The sequence below is a fragment of the Pelobates fuscus genome, chromosome 9, assembly GCF_036172605.1.
Source record: "Pelobates fuscus isolate aPelFus1 chromosome 9, aPelFus1.pri, whole genome shotgun sequence".
In the NCBI taxonomy this organism is placed as follows: Eukaryota; Metazoa; Chordata; class Amphibia; order Anura; family Pelobatidae; genus Pelobates; species Pelobates fuscus.
In genome coordinates, this window is record NC_086325.1 from 9,767,710 (window position 1) to 9,793,209 (window position 25,500).

At 42.8% G+C, this 25,500-nt stretch overlaps 1 protein-coding gene across 1 annotated transcript; it reads left to right on the forward strand.

Annotated features, from left to right (window-relative positions):
* Positions 1-11,379: 11,379 nt before the first annotated feature.
* On the forward strand, positions 11,380-20,305 carry LOC134572267 (rho-related GTP-binding protein RhoU-like). The gene is made up of 3 exons (XM_063431132.1): positions 11,380-11,652; positions 16,407-16,465; positions 19,072-20,305. The coding sequence occupies exons 1-3, from the start codon at positions 11,433-11,435 to the stop codon at positions 19,522-19,524; spliced, it is 732 nt and encodes a 243-aa protein (XP_063287202.1). The 5' UTR covers positions 11,380-11,432; the 3' UTR covers positions 19,525-20,305.
* Positions 20,306-25,500: the final 5,195 nt, after the last annotated feature.

Below are 25,500 nucleotides of genomic sequence, written 5' to 3' on the forward strand. Positions count from 1 at the left end.
CAGCGCTCTGCGCATCATATAGGCTGGGCTAGAGAGAGAGAGGCTGCCGGAGAGTGAGATTGCATGTGCTGGGCCCCTTCTTCATATACAGCCGGCACAATGCCACTGAACCATCAGGGAGTGTAATGCCCCCCTCAGTGGCCACAGTTAAGAAGCAGTGACGGGGGAATAAAATAGAAATAATTTTTTTAGATTAAAAAAGAAAAAGTATTTTTTGCCCACAGAATGCAGCCCCTATCCTACCTACATATATATATATACACACACTGCATCCTTGTGGGTAGACTCAAGGTGATCTTGTGGTCGAATTTGGGGACAGGCCCCAGAGGCGACCTTAAGCTGTGTAATTTCTGAGACACTGCACCCAGACCACTTCATTGAGAGTATAGTTTGGGTCCCTTTAACTGCTAATATCTCCTCGAATATAATTTAATAATATAACACTTTAGGGAAGTTCTTCTCTCGTCTGTTGGTAAATAGTCAGCACATGCTATTTGATTGGCATAGACCTCTGCCAATGCTGGAAATTGATTGGTAGATGAGAGTAAAGGATGCTTTCAGGTTTTTCTATAACCTATATGTGACAGTTCACCCAGTCCCTGGAATTGTAATCCCTTTGTTTCATTCGTCTATGTGTTCAGGACATTTCATTCTCCTTCATTTTTGTATTTTATTCCATTCCCCTACCGAATGAACTACCGGACCACCCGTATGAGGAGTGTGCCACTTACTAACCCCTGTCACCTCATTAACAGTCCTAAACCGCAAGCGTTCTAAGCGGTCGGCTGGGTGGTCGCCGTTCGACATGTGAACACGTGGCGGCGGCCATCTTTAGCCTTGAACACAAAGAGTGGTGTTTGGTTGTCGAGTGCATGGAACCCAAATCGGACACTTGACGGTGCGAACACTGCTAGAACATCCCTTCCATTGATGTTCGGCTAAACAGATGGGAATTGAACAGTGTTCGGTGGGAGCAAGCTCCCGAATGAGAGACATAGACTAAACCTATCCACGAACTGTTACGTTTGGTATTTGTGACTATATTGGGTATTCCCGAAAGAGACCGACCGCACAGCCTGAAGTCATGGAACGCTTTTGTGCAGGAGCCTCGTGTGCGGTCGGTCAAAATGTGACTTCCATGGAAATCCCGAACCCCTGACCGATCTGGGTGATTTTTGGATATGTTGGTCACCCAGAATGAGGCTATCAGGGGATGTAACTTTTTGGGGGGTTTCTATGGGTTTTAGGGATACTTTCGGGGTCCTGCTGAAATGTGTGTTTTTTGCCTGAAGATAATTAAGTTAGCATAGTTCCTGATCCAATTATCTCCCAGGCATAGGGGAGGGTTTGTCTCATTTTGTATGGGAGTGTCCTGGACCTGAGAGCCTATGTAATCGCATGTAGGTTTGTACTGTAGTCTACTCTCAGGTCCAAGGGGGAGTGCCCCTTGCATGGGGATTGTCATAAAAGGCTGTGTGTGGCTCCATTAAAACCAGTTGTCCCACAGCATAGAGCCTTGTCTCATATTTCTGTCTCCCTTCTGTTTGGAATGAGCTTGTAAGAGCTGTTCCTGCTCTGCTTTTACAGCATCCCTCCCACTAGGGGGGAAAGAACATCTCTGGCGGCGGAGCCCCTCTTCTAATTGGGGTGGCCGCCACACTATAATTTAGCTAGCGAATGTTATCGTTATAGCGAGCGAATGTTATTGTTATAGCGAGTGAATGTTATAGTTATAGCGAGCGAATGTTATTGTTATAGTGGGCGAATGTTATCGTTATAGCGAGCAAATGTTATTGTTATAGTGGGTGAATGTTATCGTTATAGCAAGCGAATATTATAGTTATAACGAGTGAATGTTATCGTTATAGCGAGTGGATGTTATCGTTATAGCGAGCGAATGTTATTGTTATAGCGAGTGAATGTTATAGTTATAGCGAGTGAATGTTATAGTTATAGCAAGCGAATGTTATCGTTATAGCGAGCGAATGTTATTGTTATAGTGGGCGAATGTTATCGTTATAGCGAGCGAATGTTATTGTTATAGTGGGTGAATGTTATCGTTATAGCAAGCGAATATTATAGTTATAACGAGTGAATGTTATCGTTATAGCGAGTGGATGTTATCGTTATAGCGAGCGAATGTTATTGTTATAGCGAGTGAATGTTATTGTTATAGCGAGTGAATGTTATTGTTATAGCGAGTGAATGTTATTGTTATAGCGAGTGAATGTTATCGTTATAGCGAGCGAATGTTATTGTTATAGTGGGCGAATGTTATTGTTATAGTGGGCGAATGTTATCGTTATAGCGAGCGAATGTTATTGTTATAGTGGGTGAATGTTATCGTTATAGCAAGCGAATATTATAGTTATAACGAGTGAATGTTATCGTTATAGCGAGTGGATGTTATCGTTATAGCAAGTGAATGTTATAGTTATAACGAGTGAATGTTATAGTTATAGCGAGTGAATGTTATAGTTATAACGAGTGAATGTTATAGTTATAGTTAGCGATGTTATAAGTATAATGAGTGAATGTTATAGGTATAATGAGTGAATGTTATAAGTATAGTTAGCGATGTTATAGTTATAGTTATAGCGAGTGAATGTTATAGTTATAGCGAGTGAATGTTGTAAGTATAGTTAGCGATGTTATAGTTATAGCGAGTGAATGTTATAGTTATAGCGAGTGAATGTTATAGTTATAACGAGTGAATGTTATAGTTATAGTTAGCGATGTTATAAGTATAATGAGTGAATGTTATAAGTATAGTTAGCGATGTTATAGTTATAGTTATAGCGAGTGAATGTTATAGTTAGCGATGTTATAAGTATAATGAGTGAATGTTATAGTTAGCGATGTTATAAGTATAATGAGTGAATGTTATAGTTAGCGATGTTATAAGTATAATGAGTGAATGTTATAGTTATAGCGAGTGAATGTTGTAAGTATAGTTAGCGATGTTATAGTTATAGCGAGTGAATGTTATAGTTATAGCGAGCGAATGTCTGGATGAAATGCCATAATCTATCTTTTGAGCATTAACTTTATTGTGGGTCTTACGAATAAGACTTGTCTCTTAAACTCAACACAAATCTCAAGCCTGTAATATTGCTAGAATCGCTGGACTCTGCAGGGCGGAAGGAGGCCAGAATGGCTACTAGTTTACACCGAAATTAATGTTTCAGAATCTCGAACTAATCGTAGAACTTGAAGAATGTAACGGCTATTGCAACATTTCACACATGGCGACACGGTTATTGAGATCTCTCTGTACTGTCCAGGAAGCAGAGGGTTTGGGGTGTTAAATCGCTGGCGTATGGCGACACAATATCTATAAAAGTACGTTTAACTCTTGACAGTTGGACTCCAAGCAGTAAAACTACTAATTGAGGTTGAGGGACTTCCCTTAATGTAAGGATGAGATCTGACTATTATTCTCTGACACAGTAAACAAGCATTGTAGGAAACCCATTGTGGGTCTGGGAAGATAAGAATGGAAAAATCAGTCAACATTACTTCACATCAAAGGTAACGGTATGAGTGCATTATAACCCTGAATTGTATGTAAATGGACGCTTCAATAACACAGACATTCCCAGGAGTATAATGACAAAAAACTCCTGATAACAGGTTTATCCCTGATTTTATTAAATGCCATCCGCATACACACAGCCGTTTCTCCTCTAGATTATTCACAACAGAGTAAAAAATTCTAAACTGACAACAGAGGGTTAAACTGTAACTGCTCAGCTCAGATCTTTCCAATCCTTCTCCAGTGAGGGTTCCCAGGGGCTAATTCACTAAACTGTGAGTTCACCTTCTAATATCTTTCAATTTCACGTACAGACTTTCCCATCTGGTTTATTAACTGGGAGACAAATCAGAAAAATATAAACTCATTTTACAAACTGGGAAAATGGCTGAGGTTTGTTAAATTCAGTCATTTTGCAAATCATGAAATTTTTCCTACAATTCCTGACACTTTATAACTACAGCAGAGATATTGCGATGGGCTGACGAGCTGATATCACACGTCGTTGTTGTTCGGAGGTTAGTGACATAAATAGAATTGTGAAATCTGGGAGATTGACGTAAAAAGCCATTTAAAGTGAAAGCAATGTCAGACTCGGCACATGTGGCTGTGTTTAAATGATCGTTGTTTATCAGAGACTGAGCGGATACTGTCCATTGACCTCTGATGGCAGAGGAATCGGCGAGGCGACGGTTTGGGAGACAGATCACATGGGGTCACAATAACAGCCAGGGAAAAACCATAACTTCAGATCTCAGCTTCTGGCCGGAATCATGTGCTTCCCATTTATCGCATCCCTGTTTCTGGAAGGCGATATGTCCACAGAGTTTGCTGTAAACCTCCTGTTGGACGGGAAGTGACGTAAGCTTGAAATCTTTGTAATAAATAAACTTGCATGCGGCTTCAAACGTATCTATCACAAACTGAGCCCCCAGTAATCCTAACATCAACTAGGGATCGGCTGACACAGAATGATATCAGCTGCCGATTCAATTAAATCCAACAGCGTCTGCTAAGGCTTTCTACCCTGTTTGGTTAAACAGATAACCATGATCCTTCATTCACATAACTCACAATTCACTGTATTGGTATTATTATTATTATTATTGGTATTTATATTGCGCCAGCTTATTCCGCAGCACTTTACTGAGGACCCTGCTCCAACGATCTTACAGTCTAGTAGTAAGCATGTACTAAGGGCTAGTAGCGATACAGAAAGGGTAGTAGATACCTGGAATAGCCTTCCAATGGGAGCAGTAACAGTGATACAGAAAGGGTAGTAGATACCTGGAATAGCCTTCCAGTGGGAGCGGTAACAGTGATATAGAAAGGGTAGTAGATACCTGGAATAGCCTTCCAGTGGGAGCAGTAACAGTGATATAGAAAGGGTAGTAGATACCTGGAATAGCTTTCCAGTGGGAGCAGTAACAGTGATATAGAAAGGGTAGTAGATACCTGGAATAGCCTTCCAGTGGGAGCAGTAACAGTGATACAGAAAGGGTAGGAGATACCTGGAATAGCCTTCCAGTGGGAGCAGTAACAGTGAAATAGAAAGGGTAGTAGATACCTGGAATAGCCTTCCAGTGGGAGCAGTAACAGTGATACAGAAAGGGTAGGAGATACCTGGAATAGCCTTCCAGTGGGAGCAGTAACAGTGATATAGAAAGGGTAGTAGATACCTGGAATAGCTTTCCAGTGGGAGCAGTAACAGTGATATAGAAAGGGTACTAGATACCTGGAATAGCAGTAACAGTGATACAGAAAGGGTAGTAGATACCTGGAATAGCCTTCCAGTGGGAGCAGTAACAGCGATATAGAAAGGGTAGTAGATACCAGGAATAGCATTCCAGTGGGAGCAGTAACAGCGATATAGAAAGTGTAGTAGATACCTGGAACAGCCTTCCAGTGGAAGCAGTAACAGTGATATAGAAAGGGTAGTAGATACCTGGAATAGCCTTCCAGTGATAGCAGTAACAGTGATATAGAAAGTGTAGTAGATACCTGGAACAGCCTTCCAGTGGAAGCAGTAACAGTGATATAGAAAGGGTAGTAGATACCTGGAATAGCCTTCCAGTGGGAGCAGTAACAGTGATATAGAAAGGGTAGTAGATACCTGGAATAGCACTCCAGTGGGAGCAGTAACAGTGATATAGAAAGTGTAGTAGATACCTGGAATAGCCTTCCAGTGGGAGCAGTAACAGTGATATGGAAAGGGTAGTAGATACCTGGAATAGCCTTCCAGTGGGAGCAGTAACAGTGATATGGAAAGGGTAGTAGATACCTGGAACAGCCTTCCAGTGGAAGCAGTAACAGTGATATAGAAAGGGTAGTAGATACCTGGAATCGCCTTCCAGTGGGAGCAGTAACAGTGATATAGAAAGGGTAGTAGATACCTGCAATAGCCTTCCAGTGGGAGCAGTAACAGTGACATAGAAAGGGTAGTAGATACGTGGAATAGCCTTCCAGTGACGCAGTAACGTAGTAGATACCTGGAATAGCCTTCCAGCGGAAGCAGTAACAGTGATATAGAAAGAGTAGTAGATACCTGGAATAGCCTTCCAGTGGGAGCAGTAACAGTGATATAGAAAGGGTAGTAGATACCTGGAATAGCCGTCCAGTGGGAGCAGTAACAGTGATATAGAAAGGGTAGTAGATACCTGGAATAGCCTTCCAGTGGGAGCAGTAACAGTGATATAGAAAGGGTAGTAGATACCTGGAATAGCCTTCCAGTGGAAGCAGTAAAGGCTAACAGTGATACAGAAAGGGTAGTAGATACCTGGAATATCCTTCCAGTGAAAGTGATAAAGACTAACTTATAAAGTGATTTAGAAATCATTAGGATGTGTATAACATTTTCAATCAGTTTTTGGTGTCATGATGTATAGACTAGATGAGCAAATATCTTAGAAAGATTTAGATGCTGATGTTATAGGGGATTATTCACTAAATCGAAATTGTTGCAAATTGTAACGTGAACTAGCTGATCAGTAATAACTCCAACCATCAGCTACAGTCACTGCGTGGTTAATTTAGCCTCAATTTCAGATTGTATCAATTTGCAGATTCATGCATGAACCCCATTGATTTATATTTTTTATCACAGGTTAGGGTGTAATTTGCTTCCATTGCCACATGGCGGCACTAGCCCACCTGATATCCCCCCTCCCTTCCCCCCCCCCCCCACCCCCCCCATTCTGAGGAACAAGGTGCCTTTACCTGGTTATTACTGTCTCAATCAGCTGATCCTGACATTCTACCAGCCTATCACACGCCATGTGTATTAATAACCTGCTCACCGGCCGTCACAGGCAATATGTGGCACAAGTGATCCGCACTTTGTCTCTGACTGTTTTGGACGAGAATTCGTCCAAACGCACTGAGTGATACTGGGAACTCAGCCATTCACCCCGAGGCTGAGGGTCAAGTCCTGAGAATTAGCGACAGATTTGGCTTAATGTGTATCGGTGGCCAAGGCAGAGGATTTCGATTCCACGTGGGGGTTTACTGTGTTAGATTGTCCTTCTCGTTTCGGCTCATACTAATATAAAGACCCACTATTCTTCCTAAAAACTAGCATTTACTAACAGTGAGAATTGTCAGGAATTCGAAGTGAACGCCGACGTAGTTCTAAGCATCGCGGATTTTGAGAATTTGCCAATACGGCTATTTTACATTTTAAATGTATTTAGAATTTCTGAAATTTCTTACCCTGATAATATGTATTTCCTAGCTAAATATTATTATTAAAACCGATTTTCTAAGCGCTAGGGGTTTACATGTATTGGCAGCGCTAAAGCCAGGACGTCGGTCATTATACAACGTGTCCATGACTTTAGCCAACAGCAAAAAATAGAAAAAGGAACATTGGATGAGATCATGTGTTAAACGAGTACAAACCTGTCTATCCTCCAGCTTCAAACAGCACCGAGCGTCACCTGGAACTTACACTAAACAGTAACAATGACCTTTCAGAAACGTATCGGACGCACAGCAGCAAAGGCTTCTGGGTAAGAACCTGTAGTGCCGTAACGTTATGCCACACGCACAGTGTTAGCGACTAAGCGGAGAATTGTCGTGAATCCCGAAGTGAATTCAGAGCGGATTTAAAATTTGACACCATAATTGCTGGATTTGAAATATTGTTTTGTATTTCCAGTCAGGCAATTACCGCCTCAATGAATTAACCCTTTAATTACTCCAACTACCGCAAAGGGTTCTGGGAAATAAAGACTCCGGGGTTTAGAATAAAAAAAAAAATAATTATTTAAACAAAATAAATAAATAAATATCTGTTAACAGCGAGATATTAATAACATTTTATTTGTTTTCCTTTTCTCGGAACGTTGCGTTGTTAGAGCGGCAGCCATGTTATGGGAATTTTAGGATGTTTGGGTTGAAGCCGTTTATTAGGGCAGAGTCTGGCGGGGGTCTGGGATAGTGCTGCAGGTAGCAAGGGGTCTGCCTGGGTGGTCTGCGTGCTTCAAGGTTTCTGGGCCCACCCCTGGATTTATTGAATAAGCAGAGAGGGGACTGACAGACAGACAGCTGCTAGTCTTCAGGCAGATGCAGTGTTAGCAAGGGGGGGCTCCCTCTGGGGATCTGGACAGGGGTCACAATCCGCACCTCTTGTGGTTAATGGGATGCTGCTTGTGCCTCCTGATGGTGGGAGTGACCCTCCTCAGCCTTACGTGTGGCAGGAGGGGGGGACACTGAGAACAGGGGACAGATTGCGAAATAAAATAAATATCATCAGAGTTTACCGAAATATAACAAAGCTGTCCAGGCTTGGCCCTCTACTGATAGTGTAACCCTGTCTGGAGGAGGAATCATGATTCCCCAGCTATAAGAGGTGCCTTCTGCAGGGCAGCCATGATTGTGACGCACTCCTGGGGACTGTATACATTTTCCATATGCGTCACCGGCGGACATAATCATCTGTCTGTCTGCTCTATATACAAACCCACTCCCAGGGGGAACAGAATGCAAACAGCCATGTCTCTCCCAGATCCACCATGCTTTGCCTGGACACATATCTTCTACATGCTGATGGACATTATATGAAAGGTGCTGCCCTATATGTAGCATTCAATCACTGCAGGAATGAAGTCCATTTATTAATTAAGGAGGAAGCCTGCATGCTCTTTGCCCTGGATGTGAGGTGTCATGAAGTATGCAGCATTCATACACTACAAGAGTTAAATCCATTTAATAATTAGGGAGGAATCCTGCCTGGACATGAGGTGTCGTGAAGTATGCAGCATTCAAACACCGCAGGAGTTAAATCCTTTTAATAATTAGGGAGGAATCCTGCCTGGACATGAGGTGTCGTGAAGTATGCAGCATTCATACACAGCAGGAGTTAAATCCTTTTAATAATTAGGGAGGAATCCTGCCTGGATATGAGGTGACGTGAAGTATGCAGCATTCATACACCGCAGGAGTTAAATCCTTTTATTAATTAGGGAGGACTCCTGCCTGGATATGAGGTGTCGTGAAGTATGCAACATTCACACACTACAAGAGTTAAATCCATTTAATAATTAGGGAGGACTCCTGCCTGGACATGAGGTGTTGTGAAGTATGCAGCATTCCTACACTACATGAGTTAAACCCATTTAATAATTAGGGAGGACTCCTGCCTGGACATGAGGTGTTGTGAAGTATGCAGCATTCATACACTACATGAGTTAAACCCATTTAATAATTAGGGAGGAATCTTGCCTGGACATGAGGTGTCGTGAAGTATGCAGCATTCACACACCGCAGGAGTTAAATCCATTTAATAATTAGGGAGGAATCCTGCCTGGATATGAGGTGTCGTGAAGTATGCAGCATTCACACACCGCAGGAGTTAAATCCTTTTATTAATTAGGGAGGACTCCTGCCTGGATATGAGGTGTCGTGAAGTATGCAACATTCACACACTACAAGAGTTAAATCCATTTAATAATTAGGGAGGACTCCTGCCTGGACATGAGGTGTCGTGAAGTATGCAGCATTCAAACACCGCAGGAGTTAAATCCATTTAATAATTAGGGAGGAATCCTGCCTGGATATGAGGTGTCGTGAAGTATGCAGCATTCATACACTACAAGAGTTAAACCCATTTAATAATTAGGGAGGACTCCTGCCTGGACATGAGGTGTTGTGAAGTATGCAGCATTCATACACCGCAGGAGTTAAATCCATTTAATAATTAGGGAGGAATCCTGCCTGGACATGAGGTGTCGTGAAGTATGCAGCATTCACACACCGCAGGATTTAAATCCATTTATTAATTAGGGAGGAATCCTGCCTGGATATGAGGTGTCGTGAAGTATGCAGCATTCATACACTACAAGAGTTAAACCCATTTAATAATTAGGGAGGACTCCTGCCTGGACATGAGGTGTTGTGAAGTATGCAGCATTCCTACACTACATGAGTTAAACCCATTTAATAATTAGGGAGGAATCTTGCCTGGACATGAGGTGTCGTGAAGTATGCAGCATTCACACACCGCAGGAGTTAAATCCATTTAATAATTAGGGAGGAATCCTGCCTGGACATGAGGTGTCGTGAAGTATGCAGCATTCAAACACCGCAGGAGTTAAATCCATTTAATAATTAGGGAGGAATCCTGCCTGGATATGAGGTGTCGTGAAGTATGCAGCATTCACACACCGCAGGAGTTAAATCCATTTAATAATTAGGGAGGACTCCTGCCTGGATATGAGGTGTCGTGAAGCGAACGCGTTCCAGGGTTTAATGTAAAGGCCAATGACATCATTCCGCACAGCCTTAGGCACAGCGACTCACTGACTTACAAGTCTGGATCTGGCTCACACTCAGACAAGTGACTGCTTGTTATCATGTAATAAACAGCTAGAAACCCAAATCCCAAACAAGTCTCCTTCTTCTGGGCATTAAAGTGTCAGCTCCTGGGGCAGAATTTCCATATTATCTGACAATACAGGGTCATTTCCTCTCTTTATATAACTGTCTGCAGCTCAGGGTCACTCTGTGTTAAAGCTGGCAATGTCTCTACATTAGAGTGTTAGCTCTGCAGATCTCTGTGTGTTCTAGCTAGGTAACTTTGATAGAGTGTAAGCATGGCAGAATCTCTCTCTGTGTGTGTGACAGCTGAATCTCTATATATTAGAGTGTAAGCTTTGCAGGACAGGATCTTCTCTCTGTGTTATAATTGAGCCTCAGCAAATTTTAGAATTCCCTGTCTATGTTATCACTGACTGTGAATTTAAGATTGCAAGCTCTGCAGGTAAGGATCACTATCTTTCTATATTATCACTGACTCTGTATTAGATTGTAAGCTCTGCAGGTGAGTATCACTCCCTCTACTCTGTATTCGATTGCAAGCTCTGCAGGTGAGTATCACTCCCTCTCTATATCACTGACTCTGTATTATTTTGCAAGCTCTGCAGGTGAGTATCACTCCCTCTCTATATCACCGACTCTGTATTAGATTGCAAGCTCTGCAGGTGAGTATCACTCCCTCTCTATAACATTGACTCTGTATTAGATTGCAAACTCTGCAGGAGAGTATCACTCCCTATCTATATCATTGACTCTGTATTAGATTGCAAGCTCTGCAGGAGAGGATCACTTCCTGATTCTGTGAGTTTTAGATTGCAAGCTCTGCAAGAGAGGATCACTCCCTGATTCTGTGAGTTTTAGATTGCAAGCTCTGCAGGAGAGGGTGGCTGTCTGCATGGTCAGTGTGTTCCTATATCTGCAAATACAGGATTAATATCCTGCAGAGAGGGTCCATCCTCTCCCATCTCCCCGCCCCAGTCCTGCCCTGTCCCACCCCAGGAGGAGGGAGGATTTTAAAGGGTACTCCCTGGTGCTGGGGCCAGGAGCAGGAGACACTTTGCTGGGCTGTCACTGTGGAAGGAACATGCCGCCCCAGGAGAAGACCATGGATTATTTGTCACACTTTGCCCCCCCTGTGCCCCCCCACATGCCCAAGCCTGTGCCCCCCCCTGGCTGCCTGGAGAGGGAGCTGAAATGTGTGCTGCTGGGGGATGGGGCAGTGGGTAAAACCAGCCTCCTGGTCAGCTACACCACCAATGGGTACCCCACCAAGTACATACCTACCGCCTTTGATGACTTCTCAGGTAGGTCACTGAGAAGGAGGGGGGGGTTTAAAGAGACACCCAGGGTCCTGGGGTACATGGAGCCTTGCAGGAACAGGGGGCACTTACCGACCCCAGGGGGCAATAGTAATGTGTGGGGCTATTTATTATTACTACTGTATGGGGGGCACTTATTATGGCTGTATGGGGGTATTTATTATTACTGTATTGGGGCATTGTATGTATTTTACTGTATAGGGGGCACTGCATGGCTGTATGGGGGCATTGTATATTACTGGATAAGGGGCACTGCATGGCTGTATGGGGGCATTGTATATTACTGTATGGGGGGCACTGCATGGCTGTATGGGGGCATTGTATATTACTGTATGGGGCACTGCATGGCTGTATGGGGGCATTGTATATTACTGTATGGGGGGCACTGCGTGGCTGTATGGGGGCATTGTATATTACTGTATGGGGGCACTGCGTGGCTGTATGGGGGCATTGTATATTACTGTATGGGGGGCACTGCGTGGCTGTATGGGGGCATTGTATATTACTGTATGGGGGGCACTGCATGGCTGTATGGAGGGCACTGCATGGCTGCATGGGGGCATTGTATATTCCTGTATGGGGGGCACTGCGTGGCTGTATGGGGGCATTGTATATTACTGTATGGGGGGCACTGCATGGCTGTATGGGGGCATTGTATATTACTGGATAAGGGGCACTGCATGGCTGTATGGGGGCATTGTATATTACTGTATGGGGGGCACTGCATGGCTGTATGGGGGCATTGTATATTACTGTATGGGGGGCACTGCGTGGCTGTATGGGGGCATTGTATATTACTGTATGGGGGCACTGCGTGGCTGTATGGGGGCATTGTATATTACTGTATGGGGGGCACTGCGTGGCTGTATGGGGGCATTGTATATTACTGTATGGGGGGCACTGCATGGCTGTATGGAGGCATTGTATATTACTGTATGGGGGGCACTGCGTGGCTGTATGGGGGCATTGTATATTACTGTATGGGGGCACTGCATGGCTGTATGGGGGCATTGTATATTACTGTATGGGGGGCACTGCATGGCTGTATGGGGGCATTGTATATTACTGTATGGGGGCACTGCATGGCTGTATGGGGGCATTGTATATTACTGTATGGGGGGCACTGCGTGGCTGTATGGGGGCATTGTATATTACTGTATGGGGGCACTGCGTGGCTGTATGGGGGCATTGTATATTACTGTATGGGGGGCACTGCGTGGCTGTATGGGGGCATTGTATATTACTGTATGGGGGGCACTGCATGGCTGTATGGGGGCATTGTATATTACTGTATGGGGGGCACTGCGTGGCTGTATGGGGGCATTGTATATTACTGTATGGGGGCACTGCATGGCTGTATGGGGGCATTGTATATTACTGTATGGGGGGCACTGCGTGGCTGTATGGGGGCATTGTATATTACTGTATGGGGGCACTGCGTGGCTGTATGGGGGCATTGTATATTACTGTATGGGGGGCACTGCGTGGCTGTATGGGGGCATTGTATATTACTGTATGGGGGGCACTGCATGGCTGCATGGGGGCATTGTATATTCCTGTATGGGGGGCACTGCGTGGCTGTATGGGGGCATTGTATATTACTGTATGGGGGGCACTGCGTGGCTGTATGGGGGCATTGTATATTACTGTATGGGGGGCACTGCGTGGCTGTATGGGGGCATTGTATATTACTGTATGGGGGGCACTGCGTGGCTGTATGGGGGCATTGTATATTACTGTATGGGGGGCACTGCATGGCTGTATGGAGGGCACTGCATGGCTGCATGGGGGCATTTTATATTCTTGTATGGGGGGCACTGCGTGGCTGTATGGGGGCATTGTATATTACTGTATGGGGGGCACTGCATGGCTGTATGGAGGGCGCTGTATGGGGGCATTGTATATTACTGTATGGGGGGCACTGCATGGCTGTATGGGGGCATTGTATATTACTGTATGGGGGGCACTGCGTGGCTGTATGGGGGCATTGTATATTACTGTATGGGGGGCACTGCGTGGCTGTATGGGGGCATTGTATATTACTGTATGGGGGGCACTGCGTGGCTGTATGGGGGCATTGTATATTACTGTATGGGGGCATGTCCTATGGGGGCATGTCCTGTGATGCTTGGCTAATACACAGTTTAATCTAATTATTAGTTTGTTGTACAGTTTGGGCCCATCACAGCTTTAATTTCACCACAACCTTAATGTTATTAAATGACCTCTATTAATATTACATAACTCAATATTATAACTTGTATCTGTATCTATACACGACTCTGAATGATATTCTGTATAAAGTAGTATAAAAACTCAGATATATAATAACATTGAAGAGGATATTAGAATAATGCCGTTCTAAAATAACATGCAGATATGTAATCATTATATACAGTTATACAATATGCAGACATATAATATTATGCAATTATATCACATCAGGCAGAATACTCTAGAATTCTATAGCTATATAATAATTTACAGGCATATAATATAATGCAGCTATATGATAAGACAGAATATTACAGCTATATAATAACCTGCAGATATATAATAATGATATTACAGCTATATAATAATAATATGCAGCTATATGCGCTACGGAATATGTTGGCGATTTATAAATGCTTATAATATAATAAGGGGGAGATGTGATTGCACGCTGTGTGTTTGGTTGCATGTTCTGTTTGTTATTGCACCAGCTGTTATTATATATCCACATGTTGCAGTTATTATATAGCTTGGCATGCTGTAAATGATCGTGGCTGCGTCATTCCATTACGCCAGGCGTTATCGCCCTCTGCTGATTGGGCTGTGAATGAGGTTGTGGTGACATTGCATTATTTATTGCACACGTTTAATATGCCAAAATATTCTTTGCCAAGTTTCCAAACAGCTCACTTTAGATTTATTAGGAAAGTTTAGGTGTGCTGGCTTCCCATTGCGTATCTGCGCAGGGCTAATGACACCCTTGGGTGGCCGTGTTTCATGTCATTGGGTCAATGTCTGAGTAGTTTCCAAACCTGTGCATTGTCTGCTGATATACTCGGTAAATACACTGCACTGTACTCCTTGTGTGTATGTTAGATATATACCAGGGCGAGGAGAACAACCCAGTAACTATAGGGGAGCTGGAAGGGCTTTCCTACAGTGATGGGAGTTGCAGCTCTGTGACAGCGGGACAGGTGTAATTGTATATAGCAAGTTTCAAAGTCCTGCTATTAACCATTTAAATGGCTGACCAGCCTTTATATTAAACTGGGAGGGGGGGGGAGGGGGGGGACATGTACTTGCCCCAATCTTTCAGGAATGTTAACACCATGTCTGTGGATATATGGTGTCATTGCTGGGACAGAAACGGTTAAATATTTGTTAATAATCTGACCTAATGAAGGTGTTTCCATCAATACACAGAATATGCTGCGTTCCCGTGTTACGCAAGCTGTCACAGGACAAAGGTTATTGGTGTTCTCCGCTTCCCCCCCTTCTCCCCCCCCAGTTTACAGCGAAAATATTTAGAGACGTCAACACTTGGGCTGTAAATAGTGATCCCTTCATTACCAAGGTGGTGGGCCATCCTTTACACATATAGAGAGTAGGAACGTTCCAAAAGGCCCGAGAGATTGGACTAAAAAGTCACCGGGTTAAACTTTAATTGGTTTAAATTCAGGCCTCCGTCAGTAATTAGCTGCCACTCAGTTCTTTGCCAACATTGCTGCCTTGTTACCACTCTGCGCCCTAGCCAGCCGCGTCCCCAGCAAATCAGTGCAGCCAGGTCAAGGATTTAGCCATACACTGCTGCGCTACTACACATGGTGCACCATTGAAATGGTTTTCTGCTTTTATATGGAGGCTGTATACACTAATTCTAGTCACATTTTAGGCCTACAGTCAGTCACGGTTTGCAGTCCGTGCGTAACGCTAGGAGTAAAACATTTTATCCAGTTTTGCATTCGAATAATTTCAAGTTTTGTATGGCATCGCGGAGCGCGTTTAATATTGCAGGAAAATCCAATAGTAATCATTTTATTGTGTGTTCTCATATGGTTTCTGAGTTTGAACGCTGTCAGTAAGTAATGGGCAGCGCTCACAGCAAGAATCAATCTTACCCGTCAATAAAACAATGAAAAATGCTTATCTCGGCCTTTCATTATGTAACACAGCAAGAGAGAGATTACATTGTAAAGAAACCTGATCTCTGTACATAGGAGTGAGTCATGTGGCGGAGTTAAAGAGACCTGCACTCTCTGCACACAGGAAGGCAATGCTGGACGTCAGGATTGTACTAGATTGCAATTTATCAAAGTCCCAGGCTTGCATCTCTAAATAAAATCCTGCCTCCGGATAGGTTTCATTTGCGTCATTCGATTAACTACAGCAAGCAAAACCACGACTGCAAACAAACAGATCAATACAGTAAACAAACAAACAGATCAATACAGTAAACAAACAAACAGATCAATACAGTAAACAAACAGATCAATACAGTAAAACCTTCTTACCGTAACCTGTGCTTATAATCTAATTTTATTTCAAAACTGTAAGAAAACAAATGTCAAACCCAAATTTTTACTAAAGAATGGGTGATAGAGCAGTACTGCATAGACCTGCCTTCCAGCAGAGGTGGTAGTGTAGCGGAGACGCTGGTGGAGCGGTGTGTAATGAGGGTTTTTAATAAGGGAATTATCCTGCCAGTCACATCAACTAACCGTTTAACCATTTCTTCTTCATTGCAGCTCAAGTGAAAGTTGGAAAAATTCCCGTGAAGTTGCAGCTGTGTGACACGGCCGGCCAGGTGAGTACACGTGTACCTACCTGTATGTTGACTCTGTTGGTGTTCTCTATAGAGATTGGAAATTCATTTAAAGTAGCTGTAGTTGGAAAACATCTAATTTAGAGAAATTTTCTATTTCACCTATTTTGTCCCCAAATTTTTAGTACCTGCTGCATTAAAAAAAAATGGGTGTAGGGGGAATTAAAATGTGATGAGAAGTCAGACATCCAGCTACCGAGTGTGGGATATTCGTGAAAAGCGCTTCAGGTGTATTGGGCAAATCAGTTTGGATCCCTGTGAAAGCACGCAATGAGGGCCGCCTTAAATACAGTACTCTGCAAAGTGAGATATTAATCTTAGTCTCTAAGTGCTAGGGGCCTGCGTGACACAGCGGCCAATTACAAGTGTCTGAAATATAGCTCTTACTAAGGGCCTGCGTGACACAGCGGCCAGTTACATGTATCTGCAATCTCGCGCTAGCTAGGGGTCTGTGTGAGACAGCGGCCAGTTACATGTATCGGTAATAACGCACTAGCTAGGGGTCTCCGTGACATAGTGGCCAGTTACATGTATCGGGAATATCACGCTAGCGAGGGGTCTACGTGACATAGCGGACAGTTACATGTATCGGTAATAACGCGCTAGCTAGGGGTCTACGTGACACAGCGGGCAGTTACATGTATCTGGAATATCACACTAGCTAGGGGTCTGTGTGAGACAGCGGACAGTTACATGTATCGGGAATATCACGCTAGCTAGGGGTCTACGTGACATAGCGGACAGTTACATGTATCTGCAATATCACGCTAGCTAGGGGTCTACGTGACATAGCGGACAGTTACATGTATCTGGAATATCACACTAGCTAGGGGTCTGTGTGAGACAGCGGACAGTTACATGTATCTGCAATATTACGCTAGCTAGGGGTCTGTGTGAGACAGCGGACAGTTACATGTATCAGGAATATCACGCTAGCTAGGGGTCTACGTGACATAGCGGACAGTTACATGTATCGGGAATATCACGCTAGCTAGGGGTCTACGTGACATAGCGGACAGTTACATGTATCGGGAATATCACGCTAGCTAGGGGTCTACGTGACATAGCGGACAGTTACATGTATCTGGAATACTGTCAATGGCCTGATTTCGGCTGCCCCATAGATTTAGGTTTTTATTGGCCTTGAGAAGGGAGCCCTTTGCCTTGTTTCTAAAAACACGAATAAACTCCCCTCGAAGCCAGGGACGCTTGCAATGAGTTGCTGGTATTTGTAGCAAACACTTTGAGGCAGATGCAGCCCCGAGGTAACCCTCCAGGTGTGTTGAAACTACGATTCCCATGATGCTTTACCAGCCTCAAGGAAATTTTAAATCCGCAACAGCTGGAGTGTTACTTTGCGACTCTCCCTGCCTTAAGGAATTGATACGCGTTCTACAATAATTCTGCAGGAGATCGGATTACAGCACAGCGACGCGAAAAACTACAAAACAGGATGGACTTGTTAAGTTCAATGCAACATTAGTATAAACCCCTTAATAGCCCGAGACGTGCCGGACTTATTGCTTTGTAACGTGTTGGGCAGACCTGTGCACTCCAGCGGGTCAATGCGACAAGTTAACTTTTTTATAGTCCTTGCGGTTTCTGAATATTAAGTTAATTACAGAACTAGATTAAGGGGTTAACTGTCTAAACAGTGAGCTGACGTATGACTTGAAAATGCAGCCAAAAATTGCTCATTTGAAAAAACAACCAGCCAACAGTGAAATAAACAAAACACATTTTCAACCTGCGTTAAGCTGAAATTAAATCTTTAGTTCAGTCGTCTGTCCCATCACCGCAACGCTTGGTTAGGGAAAAAGTCTGTCCGCTCGATCATTTGTTAATCATACTATACTGGGACTGAGTTCGTTGTCCTGCGTGACCTGGTTAATATAGAGACTGATCCCATTTCTGGCTCAAGCCGTTGTATGACGGATTTTTGAAACTCTGATTAAGGAACAAAAACATGTAATCCTGACCCTATACTGTAAAACCACCATCTAGTAGTTGTTCTAGTGACTATAGTGTCCCTTTAAGTTCCTAGTTAAATTCAAGTATTTTTAGATGTGGGGAAGTGTTTCTTGTATGCTTTAACTGACAGCTGTAAAAGATGTATTTAATCTGGATTGTCCTTTTAGCTAGCATTACAGAAATGATCGGACTCGCACCGCAGTGGGCGGGGCCATGAAGTAGAGCTAATTGCTGCAGCTGTCGTTTTATAACCGCAAGATAACCTTCTGTTCCGATCCCGTGTGGAAGTGTATTAAGCCAATGTGGCAAATCGAGGCATTACATACGTGTGTGAAGTTAATTTCCCATAATGCTTCGCCAGACTAAAAGGCATACCAGTATGCCGTCACATTTACTAAGCAGTAGGGGTTTGGGGAGACGTGTTCGGCAGTGTCTTGCAGAGCCTCCGTTTAATAACACTGCCCTTTCCTCTAGTGTCTCTAAATTATAAAAAAAATTTATCTTCTACATGTGTGTCCACTTACAGTACGCCTTTTGCTGCGGGCATAGCATTTTAATGTTCTTGCCGCTATCAGTTTCAAAGTTCTGAATTCTCCTTTGTTTCCTCTCAATCCTAGGATGAGTTTGACAAATTGCGACACTTTTGCTACCCGAAGACGGATGTTCTGATCCTGTGTTTCAGCGTTGTAAGTCCGTCCTCTTTCCAGAACATTTCAGAAAAGTGGATCTCTGAAATCCGGGGCCACTGTCCTCACGTGCCCCTTGTGTTGGTGGGGACACAGTGTGACCTCAGGGAAGACGTCAAAGTTCTGATTCAGCTGTCTCGCTATCGGGAGAAGCCTGTACCTCCTTCTTCCGCGCAGGCCTTGGCAGAAAAGATTGGCGCTGTGGCTTATGTGGAATGCTCTGCTTTGACTCAGAAGAACCTTAAAGAGGTCTTTGACACGGCCATCGTTTCTGGGCTCCGATATTCCGAATTGCGTCTCCAGCGAGAGAGAAAAATGGCTTGCACGGCCAACAAAATGAAGACTCTTTCTAAGGGTTGGTGGAAAAAGTATGTGTGCATTTGACAGAGAGACATGTTTGCATATACCATGATGTGTAGTATGCCTCACATGATGTGGGGTCATGACGCATGGCCAAGGAACATACTCAACAAATCCATGTCTCATTGGAAAGCTAAAAGTATCCACTAAATATTGAACTTTTCTGGACCAAAGTGTGCTTTGCGTACATTTACTATGAGATTTAACTTGACGTGACTGCACCCGAGATTTTGATTGGGACTTTGGAAGCTCCAATCACAGGGAGCCCAGTCGATGTAAACATGCCATTGATTGCTGGCCAGGAAGTCTTCCAGGGCTTCACATGGAAAATTAACTATTATTTGCACCTGCATGTTCGCTGGATGGGGTATCACTGGGTCCCCCAGCAAGGTGGGATATTATGAGCAAAAAATGCATTCAAAAGGGGTAAACTTGATTTGCTGCCTGTTTTGGGGCATCTTGAACTTTTCTACAGCTTCTGTTTTAAGGAGCGTGTGCGATAATTTGAAAACCAAAATATTCCAAGGGAACCTGTCTCTTTAAGGTGATGGCATGTGGGTATATCCAGACGCTGAATCCGTGGTGTTAAAACCACAGGTTTTAATATAATCTTTCCTTTGACCTGATTCACTCTGTGCCTTAATAAGCTCACATGGGCGCCTCTATATGTGGGGTGGCCCTCTAGCCATTGTGGACCTGGTTCCTGATTTATGTGTCGGTAATTGATGCTTTATAAGTATGTTTTACAGCACGTCTCTGACTTAATGTGATTCTGTTCAGGCAATAAAATTCTTTAAAATACAAAGTGTGCAGTGTCAGTTGATAATCTGGGACAGTATGCCCGGGGTGTGTGTGTAGTGTGTAGTGAATTGTCTGTTTGTGCTGTCTCTGTGGTAAAATTGTGTACGTCAGTATCTGAGTAGCTTCTGTCGGCCGCCATTTCATTATCCGACCGCCTCAGGCCAAACACAAACCCCTCTCCATCCCGTGTGCTGAATATCTTATTATTACATTCCGTATCTGGTGATATGAGAAATAGTATAAATAAAACACACAGTGGAAAGACCCAGCACACGCCCTGCGGCCAATGGAAATACCCAGTGCTGGAGTTAGACTTCCTTTGAAGCTTATCTCAGGCCAAAGGCCACATTAAACTTTTCCAGTGAACTCAGAGCTTGTGAATCTCTAAATAACAGACAGCACATCAGAAATGGACAACTAGTATACTATCCAGGGATAGATACTCAGTATTATTATACAGAGCCGCGTGTTTATTATCAGTGTTTAGAAACTCAGTATCATTATACAGAGTGCTGTGTTCACTATCAGTGTATAGATACTCAGTATCATTATACAGAGCGCTGTGTTCACTATCAGTGTATAGATACTCAGTATCATTATACAGAGCGGTGTGTTCATTATCAGTGTATAGATACTCAGGATCATTATACAGAGCGGTGTGTTCATTATCAGTGTATAGATACTCAGTATCATTATACAGAGCGCTGTGTTCATTATCAGTGTATAGATACTCAGTATCATTATACAGAGCGGGGTGTTCATTATCAGTGTATAGATACTCAGTATCATTATACAGAGCGCTGTGTTCATTATCAGTGTATAGATACTCAGTATCATTATACAGAGTGCTGTGTTCATTATCAGTGTATAGATACTCAGGATCATTATACAGAGCGGCGTGTTCATTATCAGTGTATAGATACTCAGTATTATTATACAGAGCGACATGTTCATTATCAGCGTATAGATACTCAGTATCATTATACAGAGCGCTGTGTTCATTATCAGTGTATAGATACTCAGTATCATTATATAGAGCGGCGTGTTCATTATCAGTGTATAGATACTCAGTATCATTATACAGAGCGCTGTGTTCATTATCAGTGTATAGATACTCAGTATCATTATACAGAGCGCTGTGTTCATTATCAGCGTGTAGATACTCAGTATCATTATACAGAGCGCTGTGTTCACTATCAGCGTATAGATACTCAGTATCATTATACAGAGCGCTGTGTTCATTATCAGTGTATAGATACTCTGTATCATTATACAGAGCGCTGTGTTCACTATCAGCGTATAGATACTCAGTATCATTATACAGAGCGCTGTGTTCACTATCAGCATATAGATACTCAGTATCATTATACAGAGCGCTGTGTTCATATTAATATCACTATATGGAGTGCCATGGCAGAATTTGGGAGTTTTACTCCATGACGATTCTAATCTCCATCTTCTGATAAGCACAGATCTGTTTCCCGTTTAACACCAACAAAATTCTTTCCATTTTACTCTTACTATATCGTACATTCACACCCAGTGGAAGGGGTCACTTCCCTTTGTCATTTCCAGGTTTTTATGGTGAGATCCGGTTAAGCCTGCGTATAAATGATTATAAATAATGGTGAGGACTCCCGTATGCCAGGATGACGGGCGCAGGGGGAGTGTGTAGATAGAACTGGAGTGGTATCTATGTGCTCTGTGCTGGTACTGGGAATGCCAGGTAAAGGGAACTCTGACGCAGATCCTTGCCCATCCTTAAATCCCTCCAACACCTTCTGTGCCAGTTTATGTCTGCCCCGGGGAGGGAAGGAATTGGGACATCCCATTGCACAATATTTACTGGCACATAAAATCACCGACAAGGAAAGGCTGCACACACGCCGTAGGGAAATAGCATATTTTAAACAGGATAATATTCAAAGCCAGCGTTTCCTCTTTAGTTAAACGCTGGTTTCCATAATTCCACCTTCAGCTTGTTAATCTAGCCTGGCTTTGCCATTTTGGGCATACTTGGTAAACACAGAGCAGCCGAGAGCTGGCAAAATGTATTCCACAATAGCTGAGCTGGGACATTACATGGGCTTTTATTATAATGTAAATTCTATTCCTCTACAATTCATTAATTCCGGATCCAACTGCACGTCTGCCCGATAGTGTTATGCTCTTTGCCGCTAGATATAAACAGAAAATGGAAGTGCACTCAACCCTTCGTCATGGAATCCAGGGTGCTCCAATGGACAAGTCCCAGTACCAAAATGGACCAAATGTAAAATAATCCAGGCACTCCAACGAATTCCAGAATACAGGCAATTTTATTAGAACCAGGAACTACACAGCAACGTTTCAACCCCTTAGGGTTCTTTGCCGCAGTGATGTCCTGAATATTGGGGGGAGAGGGGATAGGAACACAGGCTATCATCGCTAAAGCGGAGTATTTTGGGAGCTGAAGTCCAGTCTTGGTGGGCTGAGGATAACCCTCACTGATTTAGACCGTATACTGCTACCATTTATTTCCCGAGCGATGCTGTAATAAGCAAACCTTGTGTCTACACATCGTTACACGGATCTTACTGTAAATCCAAAGTAAGAGAAGTATATTCAGTGTGTGAGTGTAAGTGTCCATGCAGTGTGTGTATGAATTGATGTAATTGTATATGCAGTGTGTGTGAGTGTGTACAATATGTTTGTGCATTTGTAAATGTATCTGTATATAGAATGTGCATGTACATGTGTGACTGTGTTTGCGGTCGGTGAATCCGATTCTCTCTTTTATCTCATACGATATGCAGCAGCAGAGTCGTACAATGAAGTCATTATTTAACACATTATAATAGCATGCGCACAGCGCGACCTGAGGATTTACTGGTCATGTGATCCGTCTAAACCATCAATATCTCATGCCATGACCTAACTAATCAATAAGGCAATAAAAAGACAGACAAGTCACAATACCTAGGAAAACTTGTTATGCGCACACCCACATTATATGTTTAATGTTTATTTATGAATCACCAACATTCTCAGTAGCGCTGTACAATAAGTGAACGTTACAAGTTTTGACACACAGAAACAAAGGAGCTTACAGTCTAAAGAATGCACAGTGTGGCCGTGACAGGACATGGGTGTAATTTAAATACTCACAGCGTTATCACACTATTATTCACTATAGTGTGAATTATCAGGATTTCAAAAGGGAAATTCAGATTTTCAGCCAACAAATCTCAAAAAAAAACAACGCTAATTTAGACAAAAATGCTAAACTTGGAATTGCCAGTGCTTAACGCTTTAGTGAATAACTTTGATTACCGGTTAAACTGGAATCTGAACTGCAACATGTAGAGTACTATAGCGGAGCCGTGACTGTAGCGGAGAATTTTCCAGGTCCTGATTACATGTATGTATACACACTCCCCTACATTATCATATTAACAAGTATCGCCAGAAGGCCATATATCTACACAGATTTATATACAAACATGCGCTGTTGGCTCTGAAGATTCTGTAAGAATATTTGTTGCTGGCGATGCTGTTCCTATAGTGTACGATCTTGCGAAGATACTGTGTGTGGCGTTATAGCCATATGATGCTGCTAAACCCACTTATTTATCATCTGATTTTCAGGGAGCCTTGAACTCTGTGTGGACAGCTTTGTTTTCAGCATTTAATATATAGAGATAATCCTGGGCGTTATTTAGAATCAATGGCTGCATCCAATGGAAAATGCCGCCACACGAAGAGATAACATGGCTGATAAGCCCGTTACAGACGTCTTATCAGAGTTTTGTGCAAAGCGTGAGGTTTATAGAGCGGCAAGTGCTCTTATTTCAGATAAAAGTTAATATCTCTAAAGATATAATTTGCTTTAATTTTACAATGATCATCGAAACTGCAGCCTTTATATGTCTTTCCTCGAAACCCAAGTGATATCGGTTTATGACAGAGCGTATCTCTGCGACTCACAAAGTCACAGGGTGACTTAAAGAGACAGGCCACTTACCTGGACGGGTGCATGTTGAACATCACTGCAAAACACCGTAGCTGACTTTACACAGGCTCTATGTGCGCTCGCCAACCACGTATTTATACCGATAACAAAAAACCTGAAATTCTTCATTATGTCGTCTCCAGCAGGGAAACCCGGGTTTGGATTTTAGGGAATCCTTGCTTGGTTTCAACCTCTTTTAAAAAGGTTTGATGAAAACCGCAGGAAGTGAACTCAAAGAATCTTTACACCATAAGCACTGCAGTAATCTGTAACAAAACAATGTACTGTAATGATACAATAATCTAAGCAATATAAGAAGCTGCAAAATACAATGATTGGTAGCGATACAATAAGCTGTAATGATACAATAAGCTGTAACTATGCAATAAATTGTAACAATATAATAAGCTGTAACAATATAACAAACTAATGATACAATAAGCTATAACGATACAATGAATTGTAACAATATAAGAAGTTGTAACGATACAACAAACTAACAATACAATAAGCTATAATTTTTATTTATTTATTTATTATTGCTATTTATAAAGCGCACACAGATTCCGCAGCGCTGTACAATTAGTTGAGAAACGTACAATATACACATACAAATACAAGGGGTAAGAGATACAAAATGATTGTCATTAATGGTAAATTTTCAGGCTGGACAAAAGTGGTAAGTGGTGACTCTGAGGGTTCAGTTTTGGGACTGCTTCTATTTAACATATTTATAAATTATATTGAAATAGGCATTGAAAGCCATGTATCAGTGTTTGCAGATGACACAAAACTTTGTAAAGTAATAAAATGTGAGCAGGATATTGCTTTGCTGCAGAGGGATTTGGATAGATTGGGGGACTGAGCACTAAAATGGCAGATGAAATTTAACGTAGAGAAATGCAAAGTTATGCACTTCGGGGTTAAGAATGCACAAGCAATTTACACCCTAAATGGTAGTGAACTAGGGATAACCACGCACGAGAAGGATTTGGGAATTGTTATAGACAACAAATTAGACAGCAATATGCAATGTCAATCTGCCGTTGCTAAGGCCAGTAAGGTTTTGTCATGTATAAATAGGGGCAGAAATTCTCGGGATGAAAATATAATTTTGCCTCTTCATAAATCGCTGGTAAAACCACACCTTGAATATGCTGTGCAATTTTGGGGGCCTGTTCTAAAGAAGGATATCATGGCACTAGAAA